This window comes from Pezoporus occidentalis, unplaced genomic scaffold (genome assembly GCF_034315485.1).
Source record: "Pezoporus occidentalis ecotype Australia unplaced genomic scaffold, CSIRO_AGI_Poc_V1 ctg235, whole genome shotgun sequence".
NCBI classification, from domain to species: domain Eukaryota; kingdom Metazoa; phylum Chordata; class Aves; order Psittaciformes; family Psittacidae; genus Pezoporus; species Pezoporus occidentalis.
The window spans coordinates 107,720-126,122 of record NW_026914233.1 but is presented as its reverse complement, the minus strand read 5'-3'; the positions used below and the strand labels follow the sequence as shown (position 1 = coordinate 126,122).

Below are 18,403 nucleotides of genomic sequence, written 5' to 3'. Positions count from 1 at the left end.
TTTGTATTACAATGAGCTAAAAGGTCCTTTGCACTTGCGCAGTGCCTCCTGGTGGTTGTGGGCAAGGGTCTCAAGATGAAGTAAACGAGTCTTCCTCGGGCCTGAACTTTTCACCCCTAGTTGTTACACACGCTCCCTGGAGGCTTGGTCATTGTCCAAAGCACAGAGCCAATTTCAGCCAGCCTAGGCATCCAAAGGCCGGGAATCAAGTCATGGTCCCTACCTCTTAACAATACCTATGTCCTTTTATCTTGTTCTAGCATACATGGCGAGTACGGTAAGCATGAACATTGTTAAGCAAGCAGCTTAACCCTAACCCCCTGTACATCGGTTAACCCTTCACATCAAGCCTGCTATAGGGGCAGACAGTTGTCAGGAAAAGTGTCACAGACGCTAGGGAAGATAAATCTGAATATATAGGTCTCATCTGCATTCATAGCACAATGGGAAAGACTGACAGAAAGACGATATAAGGAACGGGAGCTTGCAGAAGGCAGCTATTGTGCGCTAGGTTACTTAGGCAGCCGAATATAGAGATGTGTCCTGTTTCGTCCCAAATTCATGATGAGAAGGATTATTCAGAGCTGCAGTTGATTTGTGGATACTGCAGAGGTAGTGTATTTTTGGTGGATTGCAGAGAGAACTGGTTCATGCAGATGAGTTATTAGGGGCCAAGATTTTCTTTCCAAGTGAACAATCAGGAATTTGCATTGCTCTCATAATGTCTGATATTGACCTTTCCCAAGAACAGAACATCAGATTCAGTGGACCACTGCTTTCTCCTACTGTGCCCTCTTCATAGATCCAGTGGGCTGTGATCCCTAGGACAAATCCCACCGTTCTTTGATGCGAGAGGTTCTGTTTTCTCAAGAAAACATGACTTTATTTATATAAAGTCAGTCTCTCTCCCAACCCTACCAGACAACACCAAAATTGCTCTTTGTCTGCATCATTCCATGTTCATTTAGCATTTGTTCTGCTGTGTTACAGCATGCTCCTTGTAGCCCTACCTGGTGGGAATAGATGTATCTACTTCTTCTTCAGAAATGCCTTGCGGGGCTTTGCAACTTGAAATGGGCTATTATCTACTGAATAACAGATGTCTTCACAGATTAGCCTCTCGGAGTCAACACACAGTCACACCACACAAAAGATGATGATTAGCTAGTTGAATAACAATAGCCAAACTCCAGTGCAGATGTCCAGAAAACAAGGAAAAGATCAGGCGCTTCTGTTTCTATTTTTCCGAGTTCATTACATACATTCATTTTTACAATGACATCTTAATGTTACAACTGCCGTTATGCAGCTTTCTCTTTCAAAACCTCTAACTTAGGTTTTTTTTTTTCCAATGAAAATAATGTATTAATATTTCCCCCAATTTCATCCCAATGAAAGACTTAATTCAGTTTGCAGACAATTAATACAGTATTCTGTATGCGATTGTAGTTAATTTCCTCAAATATTTTTCAGTTCAAGATTTGCATTCATATCTTTCAACATGAACGGAATTGAACTCTACACTGATAAATCCATAACACACCTCTGAGTAGCTATGGTCCAGCAAAAAGCAGACAGAAGGGTTTTCTGCATTATTTGGAGGGAAGTATGCGAAGAATCAAACACATTTATCTACAGGAGTTTCTGTTCTTGATAGTTTCATTGCTCCCTTGGAAAGACTTAAGTGCCTGATGTAATTTGGGAGCTCTCAGAGTCTTTCTGAGTGTAGAACAGTAGAGGCAAGGACTCTGTTGACCTTGAGTGTGGTGAAGTTTGCTGGCTGCCTCACTCAGTAAAACTGTTTAGTTGCCATTCAAAGTGGAATTTCAGGCTGTAGTGGTTTAATTTCACTAAAAACAGTTCAATCTCTGAGGGAAAAATAAAGAGGGGGGAGGGAAATAATGTTTAATGAAACTCCATAACTTCTCATATTCTGTGGGACTTCCGTAACACAGAGCAGGAAACTGGGCTTTATCAGGCGGAGAGGAGGATGCGGGACAAAAGCTAAGAGGGGTTTTTATAGTGGGAGTCAACGTTAAACGTTTTCAGGTTGTAGTGGAAATCTGCCAGGTCAGACTGCTTTCTGGTCTGAAGAATCCTTCGCCATGTAATGTGTCCTTAAGTTTGGCTGCTCCTAGGGTGTTGTCAGTAGGGAGTGTGCTGCAAACTGGGGATTTGAAGGTTGTGATCCTGGGCAAGGTGGTTGATGCCGGTATTGCAATGATGAAGAAAGGACAGGCTGGCATTTGGTCTCCATGTAAGGGAAAGTAGAAGAGGGACAAAGGAAATATGGGCATCAAGTGGTAAGACAGAGAGGGTAGGAACAGAGGGGACCTGAAGAGGGACTTTGAAGAAGAGGTGGAAGCAGAAACAGAGGTGGACAGGGTTGGTCTAAGCACCTAAAGACTCCAGTTCTCGTGGGGGTTTTACGCGTGTCAGTAGGGCTGTGGGATGCACTTTCTGAGCTGGGGTCTTTTTTGCCCATTTTCCTTTTTGTTTTAATTAAACTCTGTAAGTTACACTTAAAAGCCTGTTAATGGCGCAGAGCAAAACTCTCTTAAATAAGGAGAGATTTCAGTCAACACTGCTCCGATGAATCAATATTGTATTTTATCTTAGTAGTTCATTATGTCACCCCTTCCTCCCATGACTGTACATCATTCAGATCCAGCTTTGAAGCCAGTTATTCATTTCCTGGGGAGCACTTTCTGTGGCTTCATTATTGCAGCATGTGAGTACTTTACAAACATGAATGAATTTATCTCCACCGGTAAGACGAAATGACATTGTACACCAGGGAAAACAAGGCACAGAAGCATAATGTCAAGAAGGGACATTTAATTTAGGTGCCCAACTTGGGATGTTTGTGCCCTCATTTTCCAGAGATAGTGTCTGGTTGCCCTTTGTTCTGGAGTCTGCTTTCGCCGAGTCCATCACAGTTGGAATTGCTCCATGCCACTACAGATCAAAGCGCAGGTGGTTTGTGCTGTGCTCTAAGCAAACAAGGAAGATGCAGTTGATTGCCTGGGCAGAGTTTGGGTTTTGTGACTTCCTTGGCATCCGGCACTGAGGCAGGGAAAGAATCCAGTTCCCCAGGGCAACTCTCAGCTGCCCTAAGCATGACCATGGTGGTTCTCCAAGCTCTTAGCTCATTCTTATCGGACTGTCCTGTGCCATCAGTGGCAAGGCAGAGATGCAGCGAACAGCAGGTTCCTTCTTGATGTGACCTTGACTCACTGAAGCTTTTCCAATGAGTGAGGGTAGATAGCAGACAAAAAACCCAATGGAGGTGAGTTTGTTACTTGGATTGTCACAGTGTGTACAGACTGTAGCACTGCAGGTAAAGATGTCCCAAAAGGGCTCTCATTGCTTTTTATTGTTGCCCATCTTCTGTAGCTCTGTCATGGGAATTATAGCCCGCAGGAGTAGGGGCTCCTGAAGCAAAAGAGGAGGCTGCCATTTCATTTGAAAAGGATCTTTCTTTGCATCCCCGAGCAGCCTCATTGCTCAATTGCATGAACTGATACAGGGATGAGGGGGGAACTGTCTTGTATGATACGCCTATGGCTGGGCATCTCCCATCTTCTGTCCTTATAGGGCTGAACTCATGGCTCAGAAGTGACTTGCACTCAGAAGAGACAACGCGTTTCCCCCAGCTTCTTACAGCTTACAGGAGCAAAGCCATGGTGCCCTCAAACAGGGCAAGGAGAAAGCAGTCCCTGCTTCCCTGAAAGACTTCTCTGTAGTAGAAAAACAGAAGGTCAGGAAGATAAAGTGGTGATTTTCACAGATAGGAGTAAGGTTCCATTGGCTTTCAGTATGAGAGAGGAGTCTCACTGAGGTCTGTACCCACAAAAAGTCCTGCTATAATAATCCAGTGCTCCCCCAGTCCTTTCCTACTCAGTGCTTTATAGCAGGCTGTTCTTCCCCTCTTTCCTCCATCAGTTCATTTTCATATTCAATTGCATCGTGCAGTGCAGTCACTGGAATTATACTGGGTTTGCACTTGAGAGCCCAGAATATGATTTAGTCCATCTTAGTTGCAATGTGGGAAAAGAATATCTGAAGTTATCCTCAGCACATTTTAGCTGAGGTAATGTCAATTCATTAAATCCGCCTATCAAACATGAAGTCTCAGGGATTCTTATGCTTTTGTTGCCTATGCTGCTACTTACCTCTGGTAGAAGGAAAAGAGCAACCCCCTTGAAACAGTGGCCTTTGCTTGCACTGCTTCACAAATCCTGAGCCAAGGGCTGGGGTTTGTACTGGAACAAAGCTCCCGTCAGGGTCAGTGGGTATTGTCCAAGAAAGAACTTGATGCTTCTGAGCACTAAATGAGACTTTTCACTAATCTGTTAGAATAAATTGTGCATCTGAGCCTAATCTTACTTGGCACCAGGATGTGTTTTCAGATGCTGCTGTTTGAGGTTTCCTATATTCTTTCATATGTGTTTTCTTCTGGCTTGCTTGCACCTTTATATATGTCAGTGTTTGAACCTTTTGAAGGAGAGAAGATGAGCTGTTCACCCAGCAGCAGTCTTGCTGGCTGCACAGAACGAAAGGGGAGAAAATAAGGCAGTGATCAGAGTGCTAAATCCTCTCTAAAGCTGCAGAGCTGTCATGCGGAGCTAAATCTCAGACAGTGTAAGGTTAGCACATGATGGGCCCTTATCTCTCCTTCTTTTGCCTTCAGTCCTGCTCTCCAAAGCCTGAAGTTGTTGACATCACGTTGACACAAAGCAGGGCATTATTATTCAGAGTTGCATAAGAAGTGAATTTACATTGAGTAAACCCAATAAGCTTCACTGCTCTGACATTTAATTTTCTTGGAAACTCTTTGTATTGAATCAGGCAGGACTACATACATTTGCAAATGAAATGCAGTGTTTGCACTACAGTAACCTTGTACGGACAAGAATGTCTAATTTGGAACTTAGCAAAGCCTGTTTCCTGCCACCTTCCCCCAAACCTCAGGTTTTATGGGGCTCTATTTCTGTTTGCTGCCATGTAGAGTTTTCATTTTATTCCCAACCCCCTATGGCAAAATGTGTGTGAAATATTCTCCTATAAATGGGGTTGTTATTTATGACCAAGTCACCGGTTGCTTGGCCTTATTCTGTGGGAGGCCACTTGTTCCTTTGACATGAAACCCTGGGGCTGAAAGTTGAGGGTTAAATAAATGGTGTCCCCTGAACTAGACACAGTCATAATAAACCCTTAGATGAAATGTCAGCTCTAAGTGAGTGTACTCTTCTTTCCAGTGTATGCTGATCAGCCTTCCAAAGCAGAGCAGTCATGTTTCAGAGCTCATTTTACCTCCCTTCTCTTCTTACCATATTGAATGTCTGATTATAAGAGGGGTAGTAAATGGCTCTGTTAGCAGGAGGTTTAACCAGGGAGACACAGGTCAAGGCATCATGTTGTTCTTTGCGGTGTGTGATTGCGTACATGTGTTTATGCATCCATCCAAATCTGCCCAAGGTGTTACTTAGAGCGTGGGTTGTTACCATTTCATGGAAGAAGCTACTTTAGACAGACTTAGTCTTTGAAGTGATAGACTTTATTCCAAGATGAATGTGTGCTCTAAAATAGCTGTGTGAAGGAAACAAGCAACCAGTTTGGTTTGTCTGGATTGTCCCAGAACTGTCACCCTGTCATGAGAGGCTAAGAGGATCATACAGTCATAGAATAGTTAGGGTTGGAAAGGATCTTAAGATCATCCAGTTCAAAACACCTGCCGTGGACCCAGACACCTTCCACTAGAGCAGGTTGGTGCAAGCCCCTGTGTCCAACCTGGCCTTGAACACTGCCAGGGACGGGGCAGCCACAGCTTCTCTGGGCACCCTGTGCCAGTGCCTCAGCACCCTCACAGGGAAGAACTTCTGCCTTAGATCTAACCTGAACTTCCCCTGTTTCAGTTTGAACCCATCACCCCTTGTCCTATCCCTACAGTCCCTGATGAAGAGTCCCTCTCCAGCATCCTTGTAGCCCCCTTCAGACACTGGAAGCTGCTCTGAGGTTTCCACGCAGCTTCTCTTCTCCAGGCTGAACAGCCCCAATGTTCTCAGCCTGTCTTTGTATGGAAGGTGCTCCAGCCCCTGAGCATCCTCGTGGCCTCCTCTGGACTTGCTCCAACAGCTCCATGTCCTTCTTATGCAGAGGACACCGGCGCTGCACACAGTGCTGCAAGTGGGGTCTCAGGAGAGCAGAGCAGAGGGGCAGCATCGCCTCCCTTGACCTGCTGCTCACGCTGCTTTTGATGCAGCCCAGTGCACAGGGGGGGTCCTGGGCTCAAGCGCACACTGAAGTGGCTCATGTTCAGTTTCTCATCGACCAACACCTCAGATCCTTTTCCACAAGCACATGAGGATGTCTTTAAAACCCCCAACTGATATTTTTATTAAAATACCATTGTAGACCTTGTTGTTTTGGTTAGGAATTTGTGGTCTTAAAAATAAGCCCTAAACAGAACGGGTTACTAGTAAATATATTAATGCACCATTGAGACTGAATAGTTAAGAATTCAAAAGGTTGTTAGGCTTTCCTGCCATGCTTTTGTCAACTATAATAAAATGTTTCTTTCAATCTTGGGAACTTGTATGTGTCTGTTATTACCTGTCATTGTGAAATTAGATCCTTATGCTGTACGTTATGATTAGAGCTGGTTCAAAACACTCTATCCATGCAAAACTGAAATGGTAATATTCTTAAACATATATTTTGATAGGAAATCTAATATGATTTCACCTTAGAAAAGGTGAAATGCCAGACATGTTTAATAATTTTTTTCTCTTTTTTTGCTTTCCCTTTGTCACTGGGAGAGGCATGCTGCTATAAATAGGGAAACAAGGAAAGACAAGCAGCAAACACCTGCTATATGCGTACATAAATATACGTGCTCAATTCAAAAGTGCACCAATGAATTTATTACTTTTTATCTAACCTTTTTGGCAACTGAGGTGTTTATATTCTTCTGAATTGTGTGATCTTGTTTGATACAATGGGATGGGTCACAACCAAAATACACTGATGGGGCAACGTGAAATGATTGGAAGCTCTTGTTCCTCACCCAGCTTTGGTTTTCGGAAAGGCTGGGTTTGGGGACTGCATTCAGCATCTGATGGAGTCAAAAGAGGGCTATGTTGGTGTCCTTCACTAGCAGTTATTTCTTCTGTGCTTTATAGATGGAGATTAGCCAGAGAGTTGAGAGCCAAATGTATGGGTTGTGGGCTGGCCTCTTCTGTACTTGTCTTACATGAGGTCAGTTGAAATTCCCCTGGAGATGGTCCAAAACTGAATTAGCTTATCTTGACCTTTTCCTTCTTGCATATCCCGTTGATCTTCTTTATCTTTACAGTCTCTTGAGGAATGTTACTGAAAGGGACCCTATTTATACTTGAGGTTTTCAGAGGCAAAACCCAGTGAGGGAGATTTTTGTCAAAACAATTACAGGCACCTTCCTTCCTTAGCTCTCATCTTTAGTTCGCTGTAGATCAGATAATGGTGATGCGCAATATTAAGCCTCCTTTGTGATGCTTGAATAAGGGTTGTTTGTTTAGCTGGGTAATTGTGGTGTTTGCTAAAGGGAAGATGATTTTGCAGTTAAAATGTTATATTGAGATGCTTCCATCTCTACTGCAGGTTTCTTTTCAAATCACATAGGGCCTATGTAACCGTGTTTTCAGTGCTATAATACAGGTATGTTTGACAGCAAGGCGCTTGCTTGTGTTTTTGAATGCTCAAGCATCTTTATGAAACTGATATTTTGGTCTGGGTTTCAGAGCATGCATACTCCTCTGTTTACACCTGATGCTTTCCAGTCTCTTGAAAATTGGACTCAGTCAGTCATCCTTAGGGATATGGTACCATATTATAAGAGAGGGAATATAATACCTTCTCTTTTCTTCTCTACTTGAAGTATTTACATTTAACCGATCGTGATTTCACGAATAACGTGAAAAGCCTGATTTCAGCAGCTTCACACACCCCTTGACTCTCCAGTGTTTATTACAGTGCAGGCAGAGCTGTTTGCTTACCTGTTCTTTACATTAAGTCCTTTTTATTGTGTACCCTACACAATAGGAACAAGGGAACAGCTTAACACAGCTGCAGAAAAGTTAACCCCATAAACCCTGCGATCGCTGTAGCTGGACAAAGCACTGGGTGGGATTCCTTTGTACAGATGTTGCCATCCTCAGTGTCAGTGTTATGAGCTGGAATCAACAGCGGACCTTCAGCCCATTGAAACTCAATGGAGAGAAACTGCCCTACATAAATGATGGGTCTCTTCCTTCCAACAGAGGTGTTTTATAGATGTCACAAGCACCTGACTTCAGAGGGGGCAATCTACTTGCTGTCTACAGAGGCAGTAAATCAAATGTCTGCATCCACGCTGTGGATGCCCTCAGGCCAGTGGGATGCTGTGGGGGATGTGGGAAAAACATGCTATAACAAGAGTGACGTGCAAATTGAGCTTGTTTCTATGTCCATTCGCTGCAGTGACTGACAAGAAAGAGTAAGGCATATTTTCTTTATTTTCCCAGCAGTTATAGATGTATCTTAACCAGTGCAGTTTTGTGTGCCAGGGAGGTCTTTTAGCAGGAGAGCTTCCAATGGTTCCAAAGTTTTCCTGTCAAAGAGCAGGCAATTTGCACTGCTTAATGCTTCCTGGGCACAGTGCGGGGTGTGAAACGCTCATCATAAACTTGATGTGATACGAAGAGATTTCCTTTGGGTGTGCTCCAGTAAGACCCATAAAGAAAACTTCGGGAAATTGCACAACTTCATCTTAAATCCATCATTTTTCATATTGTTACGTGCAACAAAGTTGCATCATCAACAGTAAGTTTCAAATGGCCATTAGGAACTGGAAAGAAGTAACTCTAAAGGAAATATTTATGTAGCTAGACCTTAACGTATTATTATGAGTTTTCCAGTGGAAGTAAATTGACAAAGCACATATTCACCTGTGTGAGATTTCCTGGCAGCGATTTGAATGGCTCAGGGTGTTTGTATCTCATATTATTGTGAGGTAATAGAGATTTTCATGTTATTCAAGTGGCAGAAGTTACTTCCTCCAGCTGGAAAAATGGCACCGTGGCACTGAGAAGGGAAGAAGCCTTTTTAAACAACAGGAGGCAGATGGGAACCCACAAGCCCTTCTGCAGCAATAGGTTTGTTGTAAAGTAAGGGTGTCTAATGGCATTCTGTCATGCCTTAAAATGAACCAGCGTTAGGTTACTGTAGATAATAGGCGTTGACCTGTGGGACTGTCATTCAGCTTTCATCTCTAATAATTTGATCACAGGAACCAGATGGTGAATTAATTTGGAACTAATTGGCAAGAGTGGAAAAGAATTTTTTTATGTGTGGTAAAACTGCAGCAAAACAATACCTAATTTATAAGCTGCATAGCTTAAGTCATGGTGTAGGAGGAAAGCGGAGCAAAGGAACTTCTGTTACATAAATGCTACTACATCTGGATTCAACCATATGAAGGTTTTAAAATGCACACGGGGGTCTTCTCCTTTCCACCGCTAATGCATATGAAGGACCAAATTCTAATTATCCTTACAGCTAAGTCAGTTTGATGCTGAGGAAGATGTTAGCTCCTCAGAGCTCCACAGAGATGAAGGATGAAAAGGAGAGGCTTCTTCTTAATCGTCTTACTCTACAACTAGACAGACAGACAGACACACATAGGGTCATGTCTGTGCACTCGTGGGAACAAGAAGCAAACAGGGCAGTTGATGTTTAGACTTCTGTCCCACTGGAGTTGCCTTCGAAAGGATTTGCTAATGGTTTATAACTAGGAACGAAATCAAGAAATAAAGTCTCTTGCACTACAAATTGAATGTGAAGGATGCTCAACAGCCCAGTGCTTTATAGTTGTTCTGATCTCCATCTCTGGGACTTCTCAGTTGTAACCATGTGATGCAGAGAGAAGAGATGCTTTGGGGTTGTTTTTTTCCTGGATGGAGTGAGATTCTCTGCTTCTAAATCCATATTACAGAGGATGTAAGTCTTGTCTATGCAGAAAAGCATGGTACTGTCTCTGGTTCGGCTCCTACCTGACTATTCCTTATGCACATATGACAGGTGTACACAATGCCAGCATGGTTCTGATCAGCTGTGATGTCCTAAGGGTAGATCCTATCCTTTGGAGAACTTAGGAAAGGGGAAGGTGTACACTTCTGAGGATAATTATGGAAGTAGATGTGAATTGCTCTTGAATCTGCAAAGATGGATCCATTCCAAAGAGTACTAAAAGTGCTAAGGGCAAAGGGGAAATAACTATCAAAATGCTGCACTCAGGACGTTATAAAGAATGATGGTGATGGTGGTTTGCGTGTTCCACGCAGTGGGAAATAAATCACAGCAGACAGTGTGGCACATGTTGAACAAGAACACCGAATTCCTGCTCTGAGCAATCTTATCACTGCAAATTAATTGTGTTTTTATTAGCATCCCCTAAAGCTTCTGGGGCCATCAGTTTTGCAAAAGAGCAGCCGGGTTGTGGAAGTAGGCCACTGAATTAAGAAACAAATCACGCAAACTTGGAAACACAAAGTCGCCCTTAACCCCTGTGTAGTTGAGGCGCGCTTCAGTTACCCTCTAAGTGACTAACCTGTGGGAAGCAGCGGGTGAAGGCCTTGGTGGTGGAATTTACACCGGGTGAGTAAGTCCTGGGGGAAGTCCCAGCTCTCTGAGTCGTGAGGAGGCTCTACTCTTGCAATCTTGTAAGGCACTCATTGAACATCATGGGACAGTAGGATATGGAAAGGATCAAGGCTGTGTTTGCTTCCCGGGGGATTCAACAGGGATTGAAGATGGAAGAACTTCTGGGTGTGTCTTTTCCTCTTTGCAGAAGCAGGAATAATACAGTTGAAAACTGTCAGTGATGCAGCTTTTTCTTCTTTCCAGCGTGATCTGTAGAGGAGAGAAGGCAGTGAGAAATCATTGACAAAGTTTGGGTGCTTTATGTGATGGAAGTAGCGTGTCTTTTGCTTGTCCCTTCTTTTGATTACCCTTTTTTCAGCTGCTTTATTTCATTCTCCTGGTTTCCTTAGACCAACTCACAAAGAACAAGGATTGTCCATTGACTGTTAGCTTTGCCTCAATGCTTACCTCCTGTTCTCCTCCATTCCTTCTTTAATTCAAGGCCCCATAAGGAATTTTTATTCCCATGAGACATAATGAATGGCTGGGAGCTGTCAGCTCTTTTGGACTCTTTTGTCTTCTATTCATCATTATGTCTTCATTGTTCTCTTTAATTTAGCTGTTGAGGGGATCACTTACTGTGGAAGACAGTATTGGTACCCATCCAGAGGGATTTCACACATCTATTCATCATCCCTTGTAAGATAAACTATACATGAAATATTGTGCACTAAAAAGTATCCATTTCTGACACCAAATGCTTAGCTGGTATTTTGCACACAGGCTAGGCATGTGGCACATTTTCTGCAAACAAATTTTCACCAACTTACCTGTTGAAGATGGGTCTTTCTAGACTGAGGTTGATTTGAGTACAAACTGGAACTGGCTTTATAGAGAAAAAAACACCCCAAAGTCAGAATTAGGCCTTTATTTATAGAACTATACAATCATGGAATGGTTTGGGTTGGAAAGGACCTTAAGATCATCCAGCTCCAACCCCATGCCACAGGCAGGGACACCTCACACTAAACCATGCCACCCAAGGCTCTGTCCAGAGGGTTGCTTTCATTTAGGAGAGCACACCTTGCAAACCCTGACATTTCTGCAGCTTACACAAATGTTTTTAAGGTCCAATTTTAAATGCAAAGGAAAGCATGAAAGAGCCAAAACCCACGTCTGTGTACATGAATTTCCATGTCTAATAACTTAACAAAGCCCAAGCATCTCTTGTTGCAGAACTCGGGCAAGAAAAGTCACGATCCTTTTGAGGCTTCCCCAGAGAAGTCAAAGATAGTTCTGTTTTCACAAACTGTTCATCATTTATTCAGTTCAGAGGTGTTATTTATTCATTTTACTTGTTTATTTTATGTCTTCATGATTGCATTTTAAATAGGCTCTGAAAGATTTATATGAGGGCATGTTAGAATGACTCAGAAATGTCTCCAGGAGTTCAGAAGATGAAATTATGTTGTCCTGAAAACTAGAGGCCACATAAAATGTTGTTAGTGACTCCCCAGGTGGGAAAAGGTGGGATGGTCGGATATTTTTGCTATATCCCATTTTCAGACAGTTACAAGAGTTACGAGATTCCCACCTACACCAAGATAGATGAACACCGCTTTAGGAGAACACAGAGAGGATTCTCCAGTTGCTGCAGCTCTAGCTTTCAGCCCAGGTAGCTGCTGGGGTAGGCCAGGAGGTGATGAGCTGGCTAGCATGATGCTAACAGTTGCCAGGACAAAGCTGCATTTGCTCCTCCACTGAGGACCCTTTCTCCAAACTACAAAGCCTCTTGTGATACTGATTTTATCAAGTCAGAGGCACGACGTGAAAGTAATCCTCAGTGCGTGTATTTTGTATAGTCTTGAGAATTCTTCCCCTTTTTGGCCATAGCTCTACCCTTCGCTGCCACTCTGTTGGAGAATTAAGTCAAGCAAAGCTCATTTAGGCAATTTCCCATTGCTAATCAATACCATTTTCCTGTGAAGCTTCATATTATTTTGTGATCAATAGGTGTAACAATAGCGTGTATCTTCTGTAATAAATCATTTTCTTCTCCTTTTGATTTTTTTCGGACAGAATCATGAATAAACTGGCAGACCAGCAGGACCACATGATACCATGAAGAGAAGCTTACAGGTCCTCTATTGCCAACTGTTTAGTAAGTAAATACTGATTTTTCTTTCTATAAGAAAGGAACTATTCAAATCCTTACATATTTATGCAGGGCATGGTTCAGGGAGATACTTAACCATGTGCCTTGCTTCAGGTACCTGGAGAACCATATGGAAGTTAAATGACCTTGTTAACTGAGGTATTTGGAGATGTATTTAAAAACCAGGTTGAACTACCAGCTGATTCTGCAGAGTTGCACAAGAGAAGTGATTTGCTGTGCCTTGGGACTGTGAGATGTAGAAACAGAGGATGGTGGCTGGAAGAAATAATGCAGTGGTTTTTGTCTAGTTCTCGGTGGACAGAAGGAACCCATCCCACTTGGCACGTCTGGTGATGGTCTCTCAGTATCTGTGAATGAGAGAGGGAAGCTCCAGACTCATGCAGACCTAAATCCTATGTCACTTCCTGAGATGACTAGTTTCTTTTTATTAAGTTTTGGCTTAGCATGCATGGAATGAGTAATGCAAGGACCATTGCTTTTATTGGCATGTGTGAAAGGTAAGTGTAACAAATATTTTAGGCACTGTTACAGAAATCTAGGTAATACTGTATCTTGGCTTTACTTACTGCCATCAGGGTATAAGGTGGGAGATTGTTTTGCTCTGCTAGATTGACTAGTGTTCCTATTCTTAGTTACAGCTTCTCCTATAACATAGGAGAAACTCAGCTGTGTCTTCATGGCATCCGAGGGTTGATTCTGGAGGTGCACCCAAGATTGTTTTGCTCCCATAAGCATAGAGCTAGGCCAGATGTGCCTACCCAACCTTTGATGTGCCCAGAGCACACCTTTGGCTCCAGAGGTTGGCTGCGGTGCTATGAGGGTAGAGTTCCTCAGGGAGGGCTCTAAACAGAAGCCCACTGACAGCAGTTTTACAATAGCTGGGGAGCCAGAGTACTTTGTCTCATGTTTTATGTGTTGAATAGTTAACTTATTTCTATATTGATCTCAGTTGCTGGACCAACGTTAGGTTTGTTGTAAAGAAAATACTAAACTAAATACATAAATACATCTCTAACAAGATGGTAGGACCAAAGGAAGTTATACTCCACATCCAACCCATCGCAGTGTTGGGTCTTCCTGTAGTTTTTTAATTCCATGCTTCCTTGCTTGGCATCATTCCCCATTGCTATCCCTGCTGCTTTAAATTACTTTTTTAAGGTAATATGTAGAAGATCTAGACAGAATATGGAGAAACACTGAAACGGAAGAGGGAGAGATTAAGCAAATTATACACACGCACATATATGCAGCGTGAAGAAGAAACAATCTTGTGAACTCCATGATGTGATTTGCAAAGATGGATTCGGAACATATTGTTTTTACCGACAGATAAACAAACTGCTTTATTTCCAAGTGCAGCAAAGCTGTGTATGAAGTGTAGTTATCATTAACACATGCACCAGCTAAAGCTATGGAAGAGATATTTTGGGCATCTGGAATGATTTTTTTCTCACTTGGCTGGTTTGTAAGAAGCCTATGGCAAGATCCACCAAGTTACTTAATTCCTATTAAATCAGTTTTCTTTTAGATGCCCTCTAGGTGTATTACTTAAGCTCACTTTTCCCCCAGTTTCACCACAGTGCTAAAAACAGTCTCCAGAGCATGCATTCTGAAACCAAGGAAGAGGAAATGACTTTAATGTGCTTCCTGTAACTGTACTTCATGCTGTAAGACCGGCCTGCAGCATGGTCTTACTTGTTTCATTTGCACAAAAGAGGGAAAATTGCTGTGACTATACAGAGAAGAAATCACCCAAGCCTTCAGAGAGGAAGTATCAGGAGAGGGTGTTCTTCTTCAGGCTGATTCACCAGTGTCCTGCATGTGCTCACCTTCCTCATCCGCTGCTGCAATAAAGGGGTCCGCGGTGCTGCCTTTCTGATGGGGCAGCCTTTTCATCTTGTCTGCTGTGTTGTGAGTGATCACTTGAGGCTTAGGCCTATAGAGAAGTGCCCTATGTGTGTACTCTTGTACACGAGTCGAAGATGAGGGTGGCTTGAATAAAGCGTTGGTGGGTTTTGTAGCAACAGCAATCATCTGGAGAGACAAAACTGTGCTTGTGTGAGTGTGCCTGTGGCTAAGAAATGTAGGAAGAAGCAGTTTCATCTCTAACCTGGTGTGTCGTTACGGGGCTTGACACATCTTGGTTCAGTCCCTGGGCCAGGAGTGGCTGCACTCATCTGGTATACATTTCCACCTCTTCACTTGGGCTGTGTTTAGCTGTGTCTGTGCAGTGCCTGCCAGTGGGACACTCACACTTACAAGGGTTGCTTGGCTTTGGGGCTACAAGAGAAGACTTAAGTAGATACTTGCCTGATATACAGACTGGTGAGGTTTGTTAACTGTACCTTTAAAAGTCAGGGCCATACCTAAGTAAGATTGTAAATGTGGCATACATATTTTGTTCCTTTTGTGTGTGAATTCTAGCTGAGTTATGTAATCAGTCTGTTGCCATCCATATTCTTCTGCTGTGCTTTCCAAAAAGAGCATATTCCACCCATTTATGCTGATCAAGAATAGTATGTGTGAAAATGGCACTAGCAGCAGCTGCTCTTTTGAATATGGCTGTATCTGCCTTGAATCTGATCCCAGTTGTAAAGAGGTAGACTTTGTAAAAACTGCAGTGCTACGTTTGGGACAGGGGCTCTGGGTGATGCTATTTTACCTCTTGTCTATTCATAATTTATGAATAAGCGATTAAACACGTGATTTAACTGTAAAGAAGCAGTGCTTTCAAACTGTATCTTCAAAGAGACTATTTCCTCTGAAATCTCTCAGACCCTTTGAAGTCACTGGCTAGATTGAGTCGATGAGGACCAATTAAAGCAAAACATGTGTCCACAATTTGCTGCCATTTGTTCTAGGCGCATCTTTATGGATGAAGTTTGTTGCCTCCGCAATGATGAAGATGCAAATGCCTTTCCCATGAGGCTGAGCGATCTCCATCTTTTATAAAGACCTAATGTGATGATTTGAGCCCTCCAGCATGAGCCACAATATGTCTGCATTCTCTGTAAGAAAACATGAACGTTATAATTTACCACGCATGCGCTGTTCACTGAGGGCTTCCAAGTTGCATATAAACTAAGGGGGAATGTGGTAACTGGTGAAGCCCTTGGCACACAAGCTGTATACGAGGCTTTCTTCTTCACACATTTATTTTTCCTGAAGAATTGAAGGGCTTTAATTTTGCACAAGCACTAGTGTCTGTCTGAGGACCTGTCACCAGAGCATAGAATCATAGAATAGTTAGGGTTGGAAAAGACCTTAAGATCATCCAGTTCCAACCCCCCTGCCGTGAGCAGGGACACCTCACACTAAAGCATTTGGAAGTAAATGCCAGGCTGAGTGTTTCTTCACGCCATTATCACTTAGGTGTTCCCAAGCAGCACTCTCTCATCTCCAAGCTCTGGCACAATGCCCAGTGCTACCAATAGAAAGAGTCTCCTATGTACAGGCTTGCACCACTCTGCAGCAAGCTGAGTGAAACCGGCGGTGTGCGGCTGTGCCTTATGACGCAGGCTGGCACGCATCTTGTGTCGCCTTGCTCTGGAGGCAGCTCACCTTCCTCGGGTTTAACTTTTGATTGTCTCTTCAGGGAGCTCACCCTGCACAAAGATTAGGACAAGCCAGCGCTCCATTCGGGTCTGAAGTGAGTCCAGGAGCTCATCATTCTTTTCATAAGCGTTTGAGAAGTTGACAAAATTCCTCTTTTAGAGAAGACCCAATTCTCAGTGCCTTCTGAAAGGTGCTGAGCAGCATTATCTGCTAATGCCTATGGCCTCTAACAGGAACCCACACCTACCAACTGCTGTTTCTATTGCCAAGTACCGTCTGTGGATAATTACATGGTATTAATAAGATAGTATGCACTGATGGCTCTTTTGTACAATTATACATGGCTTATGTGTAGCCATAGTGGAGAGGCACGCTAACAGTACAAAAAGACTACTGCCAGAGGAAGAATAACCTGTGCTGTGTCCATAGCAGTAGAAAAGACATGAAGAAATGCATTTATAGAGCAGGTAGCTTGACGTTAGACATCAGGCAAAAATGTATTAGCAGGTTAGGACACTGAAATGCTAGAGCAGGCTAGTCAGGAGGATTTCAGTGTGCCCCTGAAGCACTGAGTGGAAAAACCCCATCTCTCAGTGAGACAAAGGTCATCTAGATGATTTCAAAAGCTCCATCTCACCTTCTGATCCTGTGACCACTAGGTACTGTGTCCTCAGCGCAAATGAGCCTGCTTGCTTTGTCAGAGGGCTCTCAGCTTGCACAAGCCATATATAATTAATCCCTGTGGTAGAAACAGAGAGCTGACATATGCTTAAAGGTACTGGGGATCACTTGATAGAGATCAGCAGAGTCTGCTCCTGTCATTCATGAGGCCTCCCAGGGAGAAAAGGAGACAGCATTTGTGTTGTGCTCTGTTAGGCTGGTAGGTGTTAGCTTGAGCAGAGAGAGCAGCAGGGAGCGGTTATCCAGCAACAGATTCCATCTGATTTGCTATAAAATTGGGCAGGTAAACAGCCTCTGGGTATGTTTCACATAGAAAGCTTTTTGGGATACTCACTGGGCTGGAGCATTTGTGTTGGAGAGTCACGTGGCTTGGTAACAGGCTGCCCATCGGGCAGCTCGCAGCAAGCAGTCCATCAGTGCTTGCTTTCCCCAGAATTCAATTAAAGGCTCTTGCTTCAGTTTGTCAGCAAAACCTTTGCCTTCTTGAGAGAAACTGCAGCCTCCTATTTTGCGATCCCTTCCTGGAAAACAGACCTTTTTAAAGAGAGCTTTACAGGCAAAGCGATGCACTTGATAAAGAAACTAAACCTGATATGTGTTTTTTGATCAGGTATAGGCTCCACTGTGTGCCCTTTAGTGAGATCTCAGCTGCACACACACACAAAACAGCAGGTTCCTGCTCGCTGTCTGGCTGAGCACAACTGTGGGAAGCGGCTGGCTCTTGTGATTCTGAGCCTGAGATTGTTCCCATGAACAGGTTGCAATGTTTAGTGTAGGTTTGCTGGTTCCGTGAACATTCTTGCCTTTAAAGACATTATAGTTCAGTTGCATTTCACAAACTCATTGAAGAGTTTGAGATACAGGTTACTGGGGAGGGGATGGTCCACTCTGTTCTGCCAAGAGAAGATACAAATTTAGGACATAGTAAGCCCCCCGAACAACTAGATATTGTGAATACTTCTCCACTGCCTCGTAGATTTGCTGAAGCACAGGAAGATGTGGAATTTCAGGTCATCGGGTAAGTCCTTGACACTGAATTTGGGATAAAAAGCCAACAGACAGTGATTATTATATTAGCTCTTTCTACTGGCAAGCAGTTCGTGCCTTTGCACATATCATTTGATCATCTGATTATATTCTTGGCATTAAGTACCTTCAATTTTATGCTTAGACTGGTACTATTTGCACAAGAACCCTCTAGATTTTTCAGAGTAAGCGATAACATAGATGACTTCCCAGTGCTTTTATTCATCAGCCATCCACACACCAGTTGTGGGACATTATGTCCATGACCCTTATGCTAGAAACCCAGGAGATCTTAAATAAGTGCAT

The 18,403-nt window shown here is 43.2% G+C and overlaps 1 protein-coding gene across 3 annotated transcripts in view; it reads left to right on the top strand.

The window, feature by feature from the left end:
- Positions 1–18,403, top strand: part of TMEM108 (transmembrane protein 108) — a 157,369-nt gene that overhangs the window by 62,079 nt on the left and 76,887 nt on the right. For 2 of the 3 annotated variants that reach the window (XM_062621868.1, XM_062621867.1), the window contains exon 3: positions 12,739–12,820. The exons of the other annotated variant lie outside the window; for it this stretch is intronic. In XM_062621868.1, the coding sequence (XP_062477852.1) occupies positions 12,781–12,820 (40 nt within the window). In that variant the 5' untranslated portion in view covers positions 12,739–12,780. The remainder of the gene's footprint in view (positions 1–12,738; positions 12,821–18,403) is intronic. 3 annotated transcript variants of the gene reach the window in all.